The sequence below is a fragment of the Silurus meridionalis genome, chromosome 19 (assembly GCF_014805685.1).
Source record: "Silurus meridionalis isolate SWU-2019-XX chromosome 19, ASM1480568v1, whole genome shotgun sequence".
NCBI lineage: Eukaryota > Metazoa > Chordata > Actinopteri > Siluriformes > Siluridae > Silurus > Silurus meridionalis.
Genome location: NC_060902.1, coordinates 13,231,185 through 13,251,099, shown reverse-complemented (window position 1 = coordinate 13,251,099; position 19,915 = coordinate 13,231,185). Strand labels below are relative to the sequence as shown.

Sequence of the window (19,915 nt, the reverse complement as noted above, 5' to 3'; positions counted from 1 at the left end):
TATAATGAGCTTTTGAACTTTTGATACCTTAGGTTTGTTTTAAATTTATTTTAAATTTATTTTTATTTTTTTTTGAGATAATAAATACATAGATAATTGTATTGCCAACTCAGTTGTCATTGGTACACAGCCACGAAATAGAATTCAGCATCTACCTGAAGTGCAAATAGTACTATTGTGCAAACTAATGAATGCAGATCTTCTTCTTCTTCTTTCGGCTGCTCCCATTAGGGGTCGCCACAGCGGATCATCCGTCTCCATACCCCCCTGTCCTCTACATCTGCCTCTTTCACCCCAACTACCTGCATGTCTTTCCTCACCACATCCATAAACCGCCTCCTTGGCCTTCATCATTTCCTCCCTCCTGGGGGCTCCATCCTCAGCATTCTCTCACCGATATACCCCATGTCCCTCCTCTCCACATGTCCAAACCATCTCAATCTCACCTCCCTCACCTTGTCTCCAAAACGTCCTACATGCGCTGTCCCTCTAATAAACTCATTTCTAATTCTGTCCATTCACGTCACTTCCAATGAAAACCCCAACATCTTCAGCTCTGCTACCTCCAGCTCCACCTTCTGTCTTTTACTCAATGCCACTGTCTCTAAACCAGGGGTCACCAAACTTTTTGAAACTGTGAGCTACTTCTTGTGTACCGATTAACGTGAAGGGCTACCAGTTTGATACACACAGTTTTGAGTTTGATCTGAAATAACCAATTTGCTCTATTTACCTTTTATTATATGTTATTATTAATAATTAATGATATTCATCTATGTGAAGACACTGATCCTGTTAATGATTTCTCATAATAAGTATGAACAATGATTTAACAAAAGGCCCGCGGGCTACTCACCATGTTGGTGACCCCTGCTCTAAACCATACAACATTGCAGGTCTCACCACAGTCCTATAAATGATAAGTGCAGATAAATATGTAAATATGTGTACAGACAATAAATATAAAGTCCAAGGGCAGTGAAAAGGGCAGGAGCTGTTGAGCATGTACATATACACGTTATCTATAGGAGAAAAAGTAAAATCTAAATGTGGGCTACATAATTTGACAATATGAGATGTATATCGTGTGTACCAATGTACAAACATTTTACAAACTAAATATAGATGGTACACACACACACACACACACACACGCACACACACACACACACACACAAATATTTACATACAGTATATGTAAAGAGAGAGAAAGATCATCGAGATTATGCTATGAAGTATATACATTCATAATTATAAAAAGATTATACAGAATGTAAGTGAACTACAAATGCAATGCGATTTACACATTCAACTTCTTGAAGATTTTCTCCTTTGCTTCTAATAAAGACTCAGAAGTGAATGTGAAATGTTTATATGTTAAAGTAAAACCCAGACTTCTCTAGTTACACTGAGGTTTGTTAAGACATTTGTCCTTTTTTTCCTCTGCCACATTTCCACAATCATTGGAAGCCCTAAAATATGTCTTTCTCTGTATGCCTTTTCAAGAGAGAATAAATACTACATCCTGATTCTTAACGTTAATTTGTTTGTAAGGATTTTCCTAATGAATATATATATATATATATATATATATATATATATATATATATATATATATATATATATATATGGACACTACCTTTTTTATCGTTCTATCTGTTTCTCGTATTTGTGCTCGGATTTTAAAGCTGCAATCTGTAAATGTTTCTAGTCATATGATAATCATGATACAAATAGTACCTCGGAAGTAAGTTTAAATCGTTTTTTTTATTTTCTTTCTTTTTTTTTTTTTTTTAGGAAAAGGGGGAAAATCCTTGAGAATTAGAATTTGTGAATTGTATTGCACTCGCAGTTCACCTTGCATCCAGCAGAGGGCTCTGCACATTCCAATATACTTCTTTAATAATGTCGTTGTGAATGCAAACAAGCCAGAATGAGTCACATCATTGACCACACCCAAGAAGTATCAACCCATACCTTCTCTGAAACATCTTTACTGATTAAAAGAAATCTGAACAGAAAGCTCTTAGTATTCTGTAGCATATACTTATTAGGATGTCCTGAAGTGGTTTGCTCCACTTATACCACAGCAGTTTGTCCAAAAAAATCCTATAAACACATTTAATGTGAAAATCCTAGAGGCAGATTTGTTCCAGTTATCACTTTTTAAAATCTTTTTTTTTTTTTATCTAAAAATGCAGCTTGTCATGTTTCTAAAGAACTGCAAAGTGCAAGCTCCTCTGTCATCAATCTTTTTTCTTAGAAAGTAACTTTACTGCCTTTTATAAAACCCTGACACTAAAGATTCTTTCCATGAGTGTCATATAAAAACACTTTCCCATATCAATAAATGTATATTTTTATTCGCTTTATTTAATCCTCTTTTTGGATTGCATTGAGCTTGTTTAACGTCCTTGTGTGAGTGTAACACAGAAATGATCATATATTAGAATCGGTACACTGATATACAGTAAATCTGTGTATTCAGGCACTATTCATAGAGCTGGTGTTACATCAAATTGATCAGTACCTTCTGACCAATCAATAGAGAGTTTTATATAACCGAATTGTTAAATGTATAATTTGACACTTAAATGTGATACTGTTTTTTTATTTGAAATGTTATAGATTATTATATATAGTAGTTATGAATATAGAACAATCTTGGCTTCTGAGCGTTGCCATTATACTAAATTCCAGCTAGGGTACAGGTTCGGTGTACTAAAAAGCCTACCAGTGTTTTTAAAGAAAAGCAGAACACAAGCACATATATAATTAGCAAATCAGTCTACAGGCTTAATAAGAATGCTCAGTGGGGTCTTGGAGGGGTACTTTGACAGGAAAGGTGAGTCTTTTCAAAGTCTTAGCGTTTGATGAACTCGTCATCGTTTTGATTTGTCAGAGCACTTTGGAGACGGTCCCTAAACTCAGACAAGCGGCGGCCAGTGATACAAATTGAACCGTATCGATTCAGCGCGGCTGCAGTGTGTGTCTATATGCATGTGTATGCGTGTGTGAGTCAGTGTCAGTGATTCAGCGTGCTACAGGGGCTCGGATCCCAGCATTTTACAGGATCTGTGTGAAGGACAAGAGCGTGTGCGATGTGTTTTATAGGTATCTGATTGCAGCCGGATTACACAGCCAATATGACGGTGGATTTTGAGGAGTGTATTAAAGACTCGCCCCGGTTCAGGTAAGAGTCAGTTCAATATAACTAAACATCTGCACCTCAAGCCTGTTGGACACCGAGTATAGAAAAGCTTATTTATTCCTATTTCTCTCATTTAGACTGGAAATCATATCTAGTGGTCCAAACCAGACTTAGGATATATTTATGGACATTGCGCCAGAACTGAAAATACAGTGATCAATGTGGTTTTGATTCAACAAATACATTTGTTTTTGATCATCACTTATTATGCTCATACTGCTTTTAACTGTATGGCCTTTAAAACCCACGTGATCCTGTATCCCTGCGTATAAGCACTGATCACTGATGCAGAATAACCTACCTGTTTATTACAATGATGATTATACACGTTTCTCGTTCAATCTAAACTGTATATGTATATATATATATATATATATATATATATATATATATATATATATATATATATATATATATATATATATATAAAAGCAGAACAAGAAGTTCAGATAGTAATAAATATAAGAATCCTTGCTGTCAGAAGCTCGTCAACAGCGCTGTTGCATCGAATTCTTCCTGGGGGCGTGGCTTGTCGGGTTTGAATTCTAAACAGGGGGCGTGGTCTGTTTGATAGAAACTATAGATCACTGCGAGCTCAAAGGAAAGTGATGCAGGAATATCAGTTTACTCTTTAAAACAATGGTATACCAAGACTTTTGCATAGGATCTAATGCATTACATGCTGACAATCATCACATGCGATTTAAGCTGGTCTTTCTGTGCTTTGAGAAAGCACAGAGAGATAAAAGCACATTCGCTTCTAATTGTAGTTTGGTGTAACAGCAACACTTTTTCACAACTGTTTTCTCACATCATTGCATCAACAAGGATCTTACGTAAGAGAATGACCAAACTAGTGTGAGTATTGGGCTCATATTTCCCAGACATGTGTTTTTATTTTGGAAACCTTCCAGAATAGTGATTTAGGAACAGCATTCTCAAATAAGTCCTTATCAGCTTTGAGAATGCAAGATCAGATTTGTTGCCCCGATTGAAATGTAAATCCATCCCTACAAAATGTAACAATAAATATGTGGAGATCTTAAATGTCAGTTTGTTTGTAAGATCACCAGCATTCCTCCTTTCTTTTCTTTATTTTTCAGTTAATGGCCCATGTGTAGGTTGTACATAAGACCATACATAAGTCCATCAAATGCTGGTTGGGTTTCTGATTCTTTGAAATGATACTTTATTTCCCGTGACTGAAGCGCAATGGGACTTCGGTGCCGGCTGCATCTATCTCTTGGGGGTTGTGAGTGATGTCCGGAAGTGTGACCTCCTGCTCTATGGCTCTTTGAAGGGTAGGCGAGAAGTGAATTGTGAAGATAGGACTGGCCATGAGAAGATGATCCTTCTGGGCTGAGCTCCAGAATATTTTGATGCATAAATACCACAAACCAGTGTCTACATGGGTGACTTCATTCTGGTCATGTTATAAGAAACAAGACACATGTTGCTACAGAATCACCATTAAGATGAATAGCAGTTATATCGGTAATGCCACAGATTGCATGCCTTGGCTATATTTAATGCTTTAATGGAAAAGCACTTTCCTTAGTGTTATTTCTTGATAAAAGACCACACATAAACTGACACTCTCTTTCTGTTTTACTTCACAATGCGATACAGCCCCAGATATTCACTCTTGGCAGCTTTACCTTCATGTCTGCTATCAATCAGGAGGAAACATCATGAGGGGAATATTTACATTTCTGCTTCCTCTCTATTCATAACCATCACGATTGACTCATGACTTCATGGGAATTAAAATATTAGACTGTGTGGAGAGATTAAGCTGTATTTCAAGCTGAAACAAAAGCACAAGTATTTGACATTGATGGTAAAATATTCCACATAAATAGTTTCATCAATACTTTTAAGTCATTTCTGTGGGAACATGACACATAAGGTAGGCTCCGCAGGCTGTTATGATGCCATTTCTAGGATTGGGCAATGAGACAGTGAAGGTGGTTCAATAGGATTTTTTCCAACTGCTTGAGGTGTATACAGTTCTGCAGGTCTGAGCCTGTACAGTGTAGCAAAGCAAGCAAAATGATGGCAGGGTGAAATGTGACAGTTATAGATTATATATCAAGTAATCTGGAGTTTGGGTTGGTCAAAATGGCAAAGCTGATTTTTAGTTTTGCTTGTTTGTTTAGACAAACCAGAAAACAAGTGGTTGTCTTAAGGTTGTATTACATCATGGCAATGTTTTATGTTTATGTTTCACATTTTCCGAGTATATATTTGTTCCAATCTTTCTCACAACCTTCCTAATACTTCATGAAATACAGTAGTGCTTTTGTCATGCTGCCTTTTCTCAGCTAGGCAAATGAGCTTCAGTGTATGGCAACAATAGACTGCCACATGACCTTTTCATTAGGCTCAATTTCTCCTTTATTTCTCTCACTAATACCCACCAAACACACACGTTTCTTTAATAAATCACCTCTATTCAGCTTTCAACCCCACGACCTTTAGCAACCTCTCCTCCAGCAAAAGCAGCCGAGCCAGTGTTTTACTGCCCTCACAAAGATTCGCAACCCGAGCCTTGTCCATCCTCCTTGAAAGCATTCTCACACTCTGGCCTTCAAGTGCCACTTTTACCCTCCACAATGCCATCTACAGCTTCTAATGTCAGATTCTAAGGCAAGATTTCTTCAGGGAGGATTGATGAACTCATAGCAAGCACATCCGCTCAAACAGGCTCCTCTAGTCGTTGCAAGGTGAAAGTGTTCCTTGTCAGGCTTACTCTTTTGCTCAAGGCTTTTTTGCTAACCAGCCCTGTTGGCTGTATACTTTTTGTTTGGTTGCCCTGGTTACAGGAAATTACCACTTTTCTAGTGCAGCAAAACTGACAGATACAGGGTCATGACCCTGGAACGCAATGGTTCCTAATGGATGTCATTGCTCAAACAGCATGCTGGAGAGCACATGATGAATGTATAATGTATAGAATCTGTGTAAAATAGTATGTATATTGTGTAGTATTGTGTATGTATATATAATATATAGATCTTTAGCTTATAGATATAAGCTATATGCTTAAAAGGCCAATTGTCCATTTCTTTATATTATAACTCAAAGGAAGTGTTGTGGACATGGTTTCTGCCAGATAATCCTGGGAACAAATTGCCCAGCCCATGCAGAACAAGTTTTTTTTTCTTACCCACGACAGTAGATTTGTCATCACCGGCAACCATGGCAACAGTTTCCTGGGTCGGAGGTAGATGTCTGCCTCCACTGTATGTGAGGGTTTCCATGTGTGTATGTACATTCTTTACATTGCAATGACTAGAGAGTTATGATTTCCACAAACCCATTGACAGAATCAGATTCTTAGATTATTGCATTGTTATAAAATATCTGCTGTAGAAAAGGTTGGGCAACGAGGCACATTTTAATTTCTCAGTTTACATAAATGATTCATGTTCATGATTCATGAACATAAATGATTCATGTTAAGATATGTTCTCTTCGGGGGTAAACACAGGGGGCTTTCGTGGCTTCCACCGCCCGCTGTGAACATCAGGGCATCCCCTTTCATGTTGACTCCATTTGAAAACTTCAAAGCATCACAAGAAATGTGTCACTCGGCGTGAAATATGATGACATGGGGATGATGGAATAGTAGCGATGATCTTTTTAGTGCTCCAGTTTGGGATGTTTTAGACTTCAGTTTTAGTCTTCAGTATCTCAATCTGCATTCTTTTCTTGCTCGACTGATGCTTTATGGGAACATTTTATTTATATAATGGTCAGTTTTGATATTAAATTCCATCGATTTGATCTCACTTAAAAATCGACACGCACTTGGAAACTTGGAAAATTTTTGTACGTTCCAAAATAAAAAGGTTATAAAAAGGTCCGCTAGTGCACATTTATTTTTTTTCTAAATCCAATATGACCAATAAAACCAAACGAAAGTACACAAGACAAATGAAAAGTGACATATACTAAACAAAGGAACAAAAAATTTGTACTGAGTATTAAATTCCCTATAACTAAATAAAAAAAATGTATATTAAAAAAATCATTACATATGTACATTGCTGAAAAACATTCGATGCTTGTGAAAACAGTTGAAATGAATATGTTGATAATGTGCTTTTTTTGTTGGTCTAATGTTGCTAATCACTAATACAATAACTCTGTTCTAGGGAGACTCACCCATGCACATAATGGTGTTCATAATTACGCATTTAGAGTCAATGGAATTGGACTCACATGTGCGTGGCTTTGTGATGATGAACTCCCAGTACTATTCATGGCGCACTCTCATAATTACATGTCTTTTTGTCACCAGTTTCAGTGTAATTACTTAATCATTAATTGCAGTTACTTAATAATTTGCTTTAATATATTGGGAAGAAGATGTATTCCTACAAAAGGAATGTTCGCTGGAAAATTATTGTCCACACATTTTTTAAAAATGATCCCTGTTTTTTTGTTAAGGGTGCAGGAACCCAGCACAGTATCAGCATTCACTCACGTTCTTGTGTAATGTACACGTAACATATATGGCATGGAAAACAGTTCAGGAAGCACAAATATCCATCTAAAATCGCTGCATGGCTGGAAGCCACTCGTTGCAACGTGCTACATCGCACAAATCTCCAGCTTTACCTAAACAATACCCCTTCTGTGTATTTCATATAGAGCCTTAAGGAAACACAGAGGAACCGGAATAGTAGGCTCATGATGTCAGCGTCTTTAAGCTTTGGCTGTTAAAACACAATAATCCCTGCATGTCTCTAGACTAAAAGTGTGGACTGTATGAGGGCAGACTGTCTGGGTTTCCTCTGCCACACAATACGCAAGGACTGTGCTTTTTTTTGTGTATATGTATAGTCATATATAAAAGTGCTTGTCAGGTGAGTCATATTACAGGCATGTGCTGAATGAGCTCATCAATTTTTATTTTATTTTATTTTTTGTCGTATAACTATATCCTCCTAATAAAAGCCTCATTGTTGAAGTTCCTGTCTGTCGAATTAGCTGTTATTCATTATGGACAGGGGTGGCTGGAATATGTATGCTAGAAAGGCTAACTCCTTTCTTTTAAAGACAAAAGGGTTTTATTTTAGACTTCCATATTACAGTACATGTGTAAAGGTGGGTCATTTTAGATTTTTGTGGCGTTATGCGGTAGCGATATTCTTTAGATAAATACAGTAAATGGTATGTAAGATTAAGGCTGGGACTGATATCATTCCAACCCCAGACTGTAGATTTATGCAGGCTCTTTATCACAGTCCTTTAGATCACCATTTGGGTTGATGTTGTTCAGCGCTCTTTTCGAACACATCCATAACACAGTTGTCAGCAATGAATGAGAAATACATTTAAAACACAGTCACGAAATACTGAAGTGAACAAGGAGGATTATACACGCTATTTGACATATATGGCTGCCTATAGGCATTTATGTGTGTTTGCAATAGATGAGACCTTTTGATATAATAACGTTATCGAGCTACTAATCGACATCTGAATTTTAGCTGTCTTTTCTCTGATAAGCTTAAGTTCAATAAAAATCTAACACCTGAATCTGGCAGCAAATGAAAATGCAATATCTTGTATAAGCCCAAGTGATTTTCATTTAAACAGGGAGGACCATTCAGATCTTAATAGCTTAAAGTTTTATGTTCAGTGTGCGTCCTGAAAACCAATTCAATCCCGTAGCTCCCTGGGAATAGCGTGTTTTATATAGATTGTATTCAGTGATGAGGTCATTTCTAAGTTCAGAGGTCTCATATTGATGGGTTTTAATATCCTTTGAGAAAAATAAGGCCTTTACCTGTGGAGATGATTTTGATAATGGAAAATATATCTTTTATGTTTATGAAGGACTTGGGTTTTTATTTTCGGAAAATAATTATTTTAGAAAATAATTTATTTTAGGAAATATCTTATAAGATATATGAAGAAATATCTTATAAAATCTTATAAGAGGATGTTAGATTCATCTCATTTTTGCAAACATTGCATTTGGTCACTGAATAAACAGACAAAGAGAAAAGCATGGGTTCTTGGCTCATGTTCGTCAAATGTGTTTCATTTCTAAACCAAAAGCAGTCTGCTAAAAGCCTTTTGAAACGGAAGACTGCTTTTATGCAAACACTGATGACGAGTTAGCAAGCTGAGAGCAGCGTGTGTTTAGTTGAGCATCTGCTCTACAATGGTCCAGGACAAAAGATCTTTATTGGCCAGTTGGTGGAGTTAAACAAAATCTGGCCAGATCAGAGTTTATCAGCTATTCATGATGGCTGTTTTGATAACAATATTGTTTTGTTGATGGCTGCTTGTTTGTAGTCAATGCACAAACTCCTGTGTGGTCGTCCATGTCGTGTACAATAAATGCTCTTGATAAAGTATCATGTTTGACCTCTGCATGGATTTAATCTTGGTCACCGGCTGCTAGGTTGAACGTTTCAGTGAAATATGTGTATGTATATAGTACATCAATGATTCATTCTCTATACTCGGAGCAGGGTCCATTCACCATCTGGAACGCTTGTTCAGGCTTGCTGTCTACAAATTGCCTATACGTTTACTTTAACCATTATTTCTGTGTAAATCACATGACAACCCAAGGTTCCTCTGAAAGATTTTTTTTTTCTAAAATCCCTCTGAAAGCCCCCAGGCTTTTCAGAATGTTCACTTACGTCACATTTGCACATTTTTAGCATGACCAAGAAGCCTCAGGGAAGGTGGTTAGAGAGACTGGCTGGATTGTAGAGAGAACATTTTCAGTTCCCAAAACCCAAAATGAGTAGGTTCACTTGTCAAGCTGTTCTCACCGCCAGTCTCAGGCGTTCTGGCAGCGACGCATCAAGGAAATGTGTTGCTGTTTAGAGTGCAGCCATATTGCATGCAGGCCTCGCAATGTTTCTTCTGTTGTTGCATTTTTTTTTTTTGGCCACAAATGTATCGGTGAAATATGAGCAAGGCTAAATAGGCACCATGTGGTGCACATCTGAAACATCCAGCTTAGTGATGTTTTACTTACTAATGTGAAAAGCTCACAAGCTGTAGCCCAAAGAGGCTTCTGCAGAAATCTTGAAATATTTTTTCTAATCGTCTACAATAATGTCTTTATGTGGTCATTGAATGGTTCATGCCTTTCCAAGGACTTTTCAAATAAAATGCTGTGCTAAAACTGCACCAATTATACAAATAGAACATGAAAGGTTTATTAAAAGGAACAGAATCTGTGTGTTTTGAAAGCATAATCATCAGTATTTAAGAGTGTCTGCATAATGGATCAGAATCGATGAATAATGCTTGTCACTGAGTGTAGTGCCAGATCTATTCTGGCTTTGTCTTCATTTCTAAATGTCCAGGCAGTACATGTCAGAGAGTAATGTAATAGTATTGATGAAGGTGCTCGATTTGGCTTTCTCGCTCCACTTCTCCTTCCATTAGAAGTAATTAGAAACAGGTCAAAATGATTAGCTAGCTACTCAGCATCGATTAGCCATCCAATCGCCAAATAACGAATTGATGAGTTTGTATAGCAAAGTTTTTTTAAACTGATATATTTTTCCTTTACTATCATCCACATTCCTGCAGAATTTAGTCTAGCAGTACATTTTGAGTAATTGATGTAGATAAAACTTTAACTGTGTTTGAAACAACAGGCGTGTTTCTGTTACCATTGCCATATTAATCAAAGTTGAATTTCTAGCTCAACAATATGTCAAATCTATAGAAAAGATCTAAAACTAGCCTAAAAATTTGGACACTGGGATAGGGGGAAATATTTGTCTGCTTTTTATTAGTCTTTGTGAGAAAGCAAGGTTATTGTGGTGCAAGCTCATTTCTGATATACAGATATTATCCACTCCATATCCACTCTTTCCCCTCTGCCAATCACTGCCGCATTGTTTTATAAATCAATTTTGTTGCTCAAAGTTGATTTTATGACTCGTACTTTTTAGACTTTTTTTGTACATTAAGTTTAATGTGCCAGCTCAGATTATTTCTGTCATAAAACAGACTTTCCAGTGTGAATATGCATGTGTGTGTATTACTCTCACCTTTTAGTGTCTGGTATTTCCCAAGAGTTAGAATGACACCAGAAAATATGTCGAGCTTCAACACTGCCATTAATAACAGCAGTAATGATAGTTCTCAGCCATGCTTTTCCCAGCAAGGCCCACTGGGGGATGTCTGGCTCTGTTTGTATTATTCATAAATTGAATCTTTTCAAGCTATTGTTGTGAAACCAAAAAATAAGCTAAAGCATGACAATTGTTAAATTTAAGAAAACTCATCCAATCCAATAAACCCACAGTCATGATAGAAATAATAAATTTTACACAACTAACACACCGATTAGTCGGTTCTCAGAGCTGCTCTGCAATAAAAATTCAACAATGAAGGATTTCATGAGACTCAGAAGATAAAATAACATCCCTTTTCCTCTCAGAAGCACATGTTTCACAGCCTGGAGGACCATCAGTTTTCCACAAGTCATTTCCCAATCGTAGCTCAAGCGGGAGCCCATGTTCCCAAAAGCTGTAGTAATTGTTTTTTTTATTTGGATGGCGGGACGGAAGTGTATGCTCAATATACAGCACATTCTGTTTGGTTTGGTTCGCTTCAGATTTAGACCTGGATGATGGTGAACTGCAAAGCTTGGGAGAAAGGAGTATTGTTGTATTTCAGCCAGAGCAGCAGCTTGGCAGGATTCAGTGTTGAACTGCATAGTCGCTGACTAAGGCTTCTCCAACATTCTGATTGTATTCTGTAAACTGGAGTTGCCTGATTTATGTGCTAAACTCCAACACTGAATTGACAAACACTGAGGATTATTATAAATTCAAAATGTCGAATTTAAGATATAAAATAAAAGAAGCATTTATTTGTATCAGGGTAATTCTTTCTTTACATATCCCAGCTTGTTCAGAAGCTGAGGTCAGAGTGCAGGATCAGCCATAATATAGCACCCCAGGAGCAGAAAGGGTTAAGGGCCTTGCTCAAAGGATAGACAGTGGCAGCTTGGTGGTACCCAGACTTGAACCCCCAACCTTCTGATCAATAACCCAGAGCCTTAACTGAATGTGCACACCTTATAATTCAATGATTCTAAGTCACTCTCATTTAATTGTACATAATTAACTTAAAAAAAAAAAAATAGAATATGCTGGATGATAATAGAATATGCTGGATGATCAATTTTGTTTTTTATTAAACCAAATCTGCAGTGATTTTACTTTTATTTCATTGCTGACCACCTTCTTATTAAAATTTTATCACATAAGTCTTTTTTTATTTCTCTTGCTTTAAAATTACATTGTGTTACATTTGACAGCAAATAAATGAAACCTCAATTACTCAGTCTGCATTTTTCAATCCCTGAAATTGTTTTTAGTGTTTTTTTTGCGGCTATTAGACAATTTATTTGTCTTCTACACAGGAAAAATCAGGTTAATTCAGATTTGTAAACCTAGGTATCAGCTGAACCAAACTTAAGTTCGGTTCGAGTTAACACTCCTTGTGCATGGACATGGCTTCAATGGACCTGACCTTATTTTTTTTGGGGGCCCAAGATGGTAATGATGCATTATCTGACCCAACACACTTAGAACACATAAACATGGTCATATAACTGACGTCTGTTAAAGACGCATAGTATATTACAGACCACCATGTGCGCTTGTGTAAACCTGCCGAGAGGAACCTCTTAACATTTTTCGCAAAGAATTATGTGAATCTTTCTCACCCTCTGTGTCCTTTCGTTCCAAATCTAATCTAGTCATAAAGTGCCTCCTGAGGTCTGGACAACAACAGTGCTCATTCTGTTTATTTTCTCCACCATTGAATTTATTTCCCTCCAAAATTTTGGTGATTTTATTAAGATGACATTTACAAAGTTGAACACAACGGCAGTGACGGTGTGGAGCTCTGGAGTTCAATTTTAATCACATATCCTTTTTGGAATCGTATTTTATGACATGACTCCCCTATGTGCAGCCATCTCCACGACTTTGTCTACGCAGCTTACATACAGCTGTGAACGGTTTGACCCTTCATTTCCTTCAAAAAAAAGTGGTTCACATATTTCCCCAGCTGCATAAGGTCCTTCCATGAGAACATCTGTATGCTTTTTTAACATGTAGGTCCCTGTAGTATGATAAATTTGCGTGCGAGTAACTGCTCAGCATAGCTAAGCAAAGCTGTTTCTCTGAGCACATGTTGCGCGATAGTGACTTGGCATAAAAGCAGGGGAGTCTGAAGTATAATAGCTGCTTTGAAAAGAGAGCCATTGTTGCTATCACTTTAAGGCGTCCAACAAATGTGGCACCCATTTGTGTCATCGCAAGACGTATGACTTTTGCGGGGGGAAAAAAAACAAGCAGGGTGTGATTACTATCCGTTCCAGGCGATGACTCAATTAAGCGTTCCAGATCGCAGTGCTGATGGAGGACAACTTCTTGACTGAAGAAGTTGACTCTCTGGATTATGTTCTTGTTTTGTGTGAGAAAAGATGTCGGCTTTGGCCTGTTTCGAGAGAACCTGGACAGAAACCCGGCACTTTCTCCTTCTGTTTCCACGTCTGGCCTTTTTTTTTTCATCCCTTTGCTGGAACTACATGTCTAGGCTTATCTGTTTGCTCCAGCTCTTTCTGCCAAGCACAACAACCCCCGCCAAGACAATTAGCCACAGATCCAGAAATCCTGAACTCTATAGTGCTCCCTCATGAGGGCCAGTACTCCTTTTTCTCCAGCAGTTACTTATGTATGTGCCTTTTTGAGAACTGGTTTTGTTTGAGAGTGAGCTCTGTGTTTGTGATAAATATGAAGAAGAACTGCATTGATAAAGCAGCAGTTAAGAGCAGCAGTGACACCCGAAGGGCTAGAGTTTTTCTTTCTCAGGATTATCACAAAGGCCTGGTGTGTGCATTTCTTCTCACATTCTTTTTACTTAAAGAACGAAAGAAGAAAGGTGCTTTATACTTGTCACATGTGCTTTACAGCACAGTAAAATTATTTTTCTTTGCATATCACAGCAATGTTAAATGATACATCGCCCCTGGAGCACTGGGGGTTAAGAGCCTTGATCTGGGGACCCAAGAGCAGCAGTTTGACAATACCGGGACTTGAACCCTGACCTCATGAGTAGTAAGCCAGAGCCTTTAGCACTGAGCTACCACCTCCCCCACAAGGGTTCATAATTGTATAGACAATGATGTCTGATGCTTGGTTAAAGAGTAGGAATTTTTGCAATGATGAGCGTCTACCTGTACATTTAAGCAAGTCTTTGTTTCCCTTGTTCTCTCTTTTATTTATTTTTCAATCACTGGGCTACATTTTATCAAACTGAATGTGTCTGGAAAATAGTTTCCAGGAGCATTTAAAGCATTTTGTTTGGCAAAAGAAGGTTGCAATTAGTGAAAGGTGATCCTCTTCCAATCCAATTAAGCTTGATGCACTTAAGTTATATAGCTGAATTACACGAGTTCAGTCAATAATGTCAGTTTCATCTATTTCAAACATTAAGTTGAAATTTACTGATCTTGTGTCATTAATGTCCAAATTCTAAACTAAATAGCGCATAGCAACATACACACTTTAGCACTTTATACAGGAAATATTTCAGGAATATTCAGTTTGGCCTGAAAATAAAAAATAACACCCAACTACTAGAAGTTGAATAATGGAGACCCTTGGATTTTTCCTCAATTCTTTTTCTGTTGCAAATTATACAGTGAGGTTGTGATATTACATACACCCTTTTGTTTGGATTGGGGCAAATGGCTAAAATGATCAAAACCACATTTGTATTTCATTTTTTAGATATCCAGGACCTTCTAGTCAAACGCTGAAAAACCACACTGAAATTCTCTCTCTCTCTCTCTCTCTCTCTCTCTCTCTTTCTCTCATTGACATGTTTTTAGTCTCATATGGAGCAAAACCCACAGGTCTTGGCCTTGTGTTCAGAGTGGAAGCTCTACCCGGGTGGGCTATTGATAATGGCAACTTGTACATTTTTGTGTGTTTTTAATGTCCAGATTTTCATTTCTAAAGTTCTGGAATGTGCTAAAATATTGTTCTACATTCTTTTATGGTATCACTCATGTTTGGCATCAATCTGTTATTACTAGTGGTGGATGAGTTAATCAGCACATTGAAAACTACAGCATAGTGATCTGGAAAATATTACCAAGACACAGCTTTCCCATATATATATATATATATATATATATATATATATATATATATATATATATATATATATATATGCAGCCACCTTTTTGTGCTGTGTGTATAGTGCAGAATTATGGTAGCATATACAACATCCTCATTTTTGTAAAAGATTTTTTACTCCAGATGCCTCGTTGTATTTCAAGGACTAACCATTGCCAGAGGCAACATTAGAATTGGATTAAAAACTCTCCCTGGATTCTATTAGCTATTGAGAATGACACATATAAATGATGCAGAGTCATGACAGAATCTCAGCAGATCCTGAATCAGCTCGTTTCATTCAAATGTCATAAATACAAATTGGGTGGCGAATGCAAATTGTTGGCGCTCATCTTATTTACGTGGGCTCTAGGGCGAAAGTGCTGTGCTGTTTTTTTTTTTTTACTGAGTCTGTTGGCCATCAGTGTGGAGTTGGGGAAGGTCCAACGTCTTGTATAAGCCATGAGAAATTCTGGCTCAGTGGTCGTCTTGTAAAATGCGTTTGTCTGGAGAGCATCCGGACTCTCGAGTGTTTAATTTGAAAGAGGTAGGGACGCTCAAACAAAACGAGACTGATGCGCAATTAAATCCCTCACACATCTGGCCATTGCATTATCTAAGTAAAGCCTTTTATGCCACTGCACAACTTTAGTGTTCTTTTAAAAATATTACTTGTCACAGTGTATGACATGATCCCAATAATCCCTGTGTGAATTCTGCAACAGAATGTTTGAATAATGTGTTTTCGCTGTCTGATTACATTGTGAAGATCTAATAAAAAAAAATTGCACTTGATGAACTTGAATAAACAGAAAACAGGCTTTGTACATATTATGTTGAAAGTTCTACTTAGAGAAACACATTTTTTACATAAAATGTGAAGAGCAGAAGACATTTGTGAATGGGTTAAAGGAGACAACGTTGGAAGTCCCACTCATCTCACAACCATAGATATTTTCCGTCTCCCACATTCTCAGGGGTAAACTGAAGGACTTGTTTGTTTAATCCCAGCGTGACAAGCTAATCTGTCTATTAATTGCATGCTTTTGCTTCATATCTGACAGAAACCAGAAATACATGTGCAAAAAAAAATATTTCTGGATGTTTAAAAAGATTTTTATGCTTCCAAGGTTGCTTATGTAAGAAAACTACATATCTAACAGTGTTAGCACAATTACAGAAAGGAAAGGAATGCGTCAGCACACAGCCATACACAGCATGCCATGTGACGAATCCGAGGTTGCGGAATTACCAAGATTTGCAAGCCATTGGGGTTGTGGAACCTACCTTAGGATTTAATGCAATCTCCTGTCACGTCTCTAAATGTCTCATGATGCAATAAACACTACATGGATATGGGTTGAGTTGTATAAGACTACATTTAATAGGAATTGGGGAAATGCTAATTATAATACAAGTGGAGGGTTTGTTCTTTATGCACTAGAAATCATGTGGGTGAGTAGACTTTATTCTTGGCTTGGCCTAACCGGTTTGCTAAGGAAAAGTCTAAAGCCAAAACGAACCAGACTAGATCTCAGCATGACCAGAGCCTGAGCACTTCAGTCAGGTTTTTCTCCCAGCTATCCCTCAAGTAAATACATAACTCCTGAGGGATCCATTTTTGTAAATCTCATTTGGGCCCTGTTAGTTTCTTATCTTTTCTGTTCAGTCTGTTTGCAGTTTAGTGTGAGGTGGAGAGAAATATTGCATACAACCCAGGAACAGGTTCTCATAGACGAATAGGCAGAGGTGTTTGGTAAGATTCACTTGATTTTTGCTTCTTTTACTCCACATTCTATAATTAAACATAGAAAAGTGCAAGCAATCATCAGCATGCCTCCATTCACTTCAAACTGTGTAAATTCAGTGACAGGTGAGTCATAGCTGATGGATGACTCTAAACTTTGCATTTTTTGTTTCTCCTCCTCCAACAATGCCATGTTACAAAAGCGTTGGCATTTCTTTTTTGAACTATGGATCCTGCCTGGATGTAATAGTCATTAGATGATGGATGGCAAACCAATTTTTCTCTCTTTGTGCTTTCTGGTATGGCACTTAACTGCATTTGCACAGTGTAAGAGAAACATCTGTTATGGCTTCTTTCCTCTGTACAATATTGCCTGCTGTGGTTAACATGCTGTACATTGTGTGCAATCCAACTAGCAGGGAGACTCCCAGCTTCTTGCTGAGGATCATGGGTCAGATCCTAGTCATTATCTCGTGACGCAGGTTTTTGGCTGTGAAATTGCACTTTGTGGTAGCAGTGAACTCAGAAAGTGTGACGTTAATTGGTAAAAGCTTTGATGGCTGCCTCATGATGTGGTGTGACTTGTGGAGAGATTACAGTATATATATATATATATATATATATATATATATATATATATATATATATATATATATATATCACAGAGCAATTCTGTCATTTTTGACAAAAGTAACTACACCATTTCTCACTTAGAGCTACATTTATGAGAATAATACTTCTAATATATAAAATCTAATTACACTGAATGGTTTTTATTCATTCATTTTCAAGCTCTTTAGATCTTTAGTTCAGATCAAGGTCAAGAAAGGGTACTGGGCCTATGCCAGGGACACTGGACTCTAGACGGAAGTTTATTTCAGGCCAATTTCAGGCCTGAAATTTGATTTAGAATATTCCTTTTATTTTTACAGAATGATCAATTTTCATGTCATCTCTACGTACTTGAATTGATGTCGACAAGTGTTAAAACATTTAGAGGAAGTGATGAACATTTTAGAACAAACATTATCCATGAGGTATGCAACCTGTTTTCTTGATAAAACACAGACACACAAAACAAATCAGTGAATACAGTCTTTCTTGGAGAAGTCTTTGGCTGAATTCTCTCCCTTTCCTCTTTTCGCATGATTTTTATTTTTTTTTGCATTGCAAATGGAAATAAAAAAACCACACGTCTGATCGCTGGCCAGTTGGCAGGATGTGGGCATTATGCACTCCATCTGGCTTGAGTAACTTTGGGGAGAACTATGGTGATTACATTTTACAGATCAAATTGTCTGATTCATTTTTTTTTTATGTTACTCTGGGAAGGAGCAAGGTATCAGTGGGAATATAAACACTTGGATATCTGTATCAAAAAAGATAGAAATTCTGCTGGCTTTTTAGGTGAAAGATAAGTGGATTAAACTTGCCAGTTTATGCCAGTAACCACCTCCATATTGCTAATTTGGTTGGACGTATTATTTCCTGTTCTTGCTCAAGTGCTATTTCTGTGCTCAGAAATAGTTGGTGATGTGAGGGGTAAGACATTTAAAATGTTCAGCGGCAATGGTATTTTGCGAATTCACTTTGGTCCGAAAGCACGTCTGCAAAGCCGAAATACTATTTCCAGACCTTCAAGGGAAGACTCCTGTCCTCTTCTTACTATAAATGGCATTTTCTTCTATATTTGAACACTGAGGTCTATGCATATTTGATACCTAGGTCAATAAAAATGTCTCTATTTCTAATATGCTCAACCACAGGTGTGATTACTGTCCTTCCAAGTGTGTCAGGAGACTGTATGAAAAGTTTTATATAGTGCATGACTAATATTGAGAATTGGACATTTGTCCTATACATACAGCTTACCTAAACTCTGGAAGTCAAAGCTAAACTTATGAGACAATTTAAAGTCTTCAAACCAATCACCTGAATGTCTTCCCTCAACACATCCATAAACCTCCTCCATGGCCTTTTTCTTCTTCTCCTCCTGGCAGCTCCATCCTCAGCATTCTTCTACCCATATATACCCCATGTATATGTATATGTATATATCTCAATCGCAACTCCTCTCACCTTGTTTAAATGATTCCTTACTGATCAAACAATATAGAAGACATGATCTTTTTTCATCACTCAGACCTCAAATGGTTTGAATACGACTGACTGACTGTTGAGGAACAACACCCAATGCATGGAACAGCATAAAATTATCATGTATAAATAAAGTCACACTCTCAAGGATATTCACGCAAAAGGCCAGAAGATGCAATTGTTCTGTCCGCTTTATGGTTATTTGTCTCAATAAAATATAGACAGGAAATCTGTAGGTAAATGTAATAGCATGTCATTACTGTGATGATGGGAGCCGATTTGATAAAAAAATTGCTGCATCATGTTACTGAACCCTGGTAGGCAACTCTTCTGGTTACACTCATAGCAACAGAACAACCTATAAATACACCTTATTCTGAACATACACAGGTGTAACCACTATCCCAGTACCCACTCGTTCTCTGCTACTCCTCCCGCTATTCATTCATCGTCATTGCTGGACAATACTCTTGCTTTAACACACACCCTACCATTACTCGTTTATTTATTTATTCTCACCCCAACACTTTTTTTTAATTCCGGTGCTTTTTACCACACCTGGCCGATGACCTCACGGCTTATTTGTCATGTGTAGTCATGTATATTTTTTTGCCTGTAAACACAGAAGAAACCACCTTCACAATACATCTGTAGGTGGCAACAACT

The 19,915-nt window shown here is 37.3% G+C and overlaps 1 protein-coding gene across 3 annotated transcripts in view; it reads left to right on the top strand.

Moving 5' to 3' along the window:
- Positions 1-2,955: 2,955 nt before the first annotated feature.
- The window catches only part of acap3b (ArfGAP with coiled-coil, ankyrin repeat and PH domains 3b), a 48,971-nt gene continuing 32,011 nt past the window's right edge, over positions 2,956-19,915 (top strand). For all 3 annotated transcript variants that reach the window (XM_046875169.1, XM_046875168.1, XM_046875170.1), the window contains exon 1: positions 2,956-3,193. In XM_046875169.1, coding sequence (XP_046731125.1) covers positions 3,147-3,193 — 47 coding nt within the window. In that variant the 5' untranslated portion in view covers positions 2,956-3,146. The remainder of the gene's footprint in view (positions 3,194-19,915) is intronic.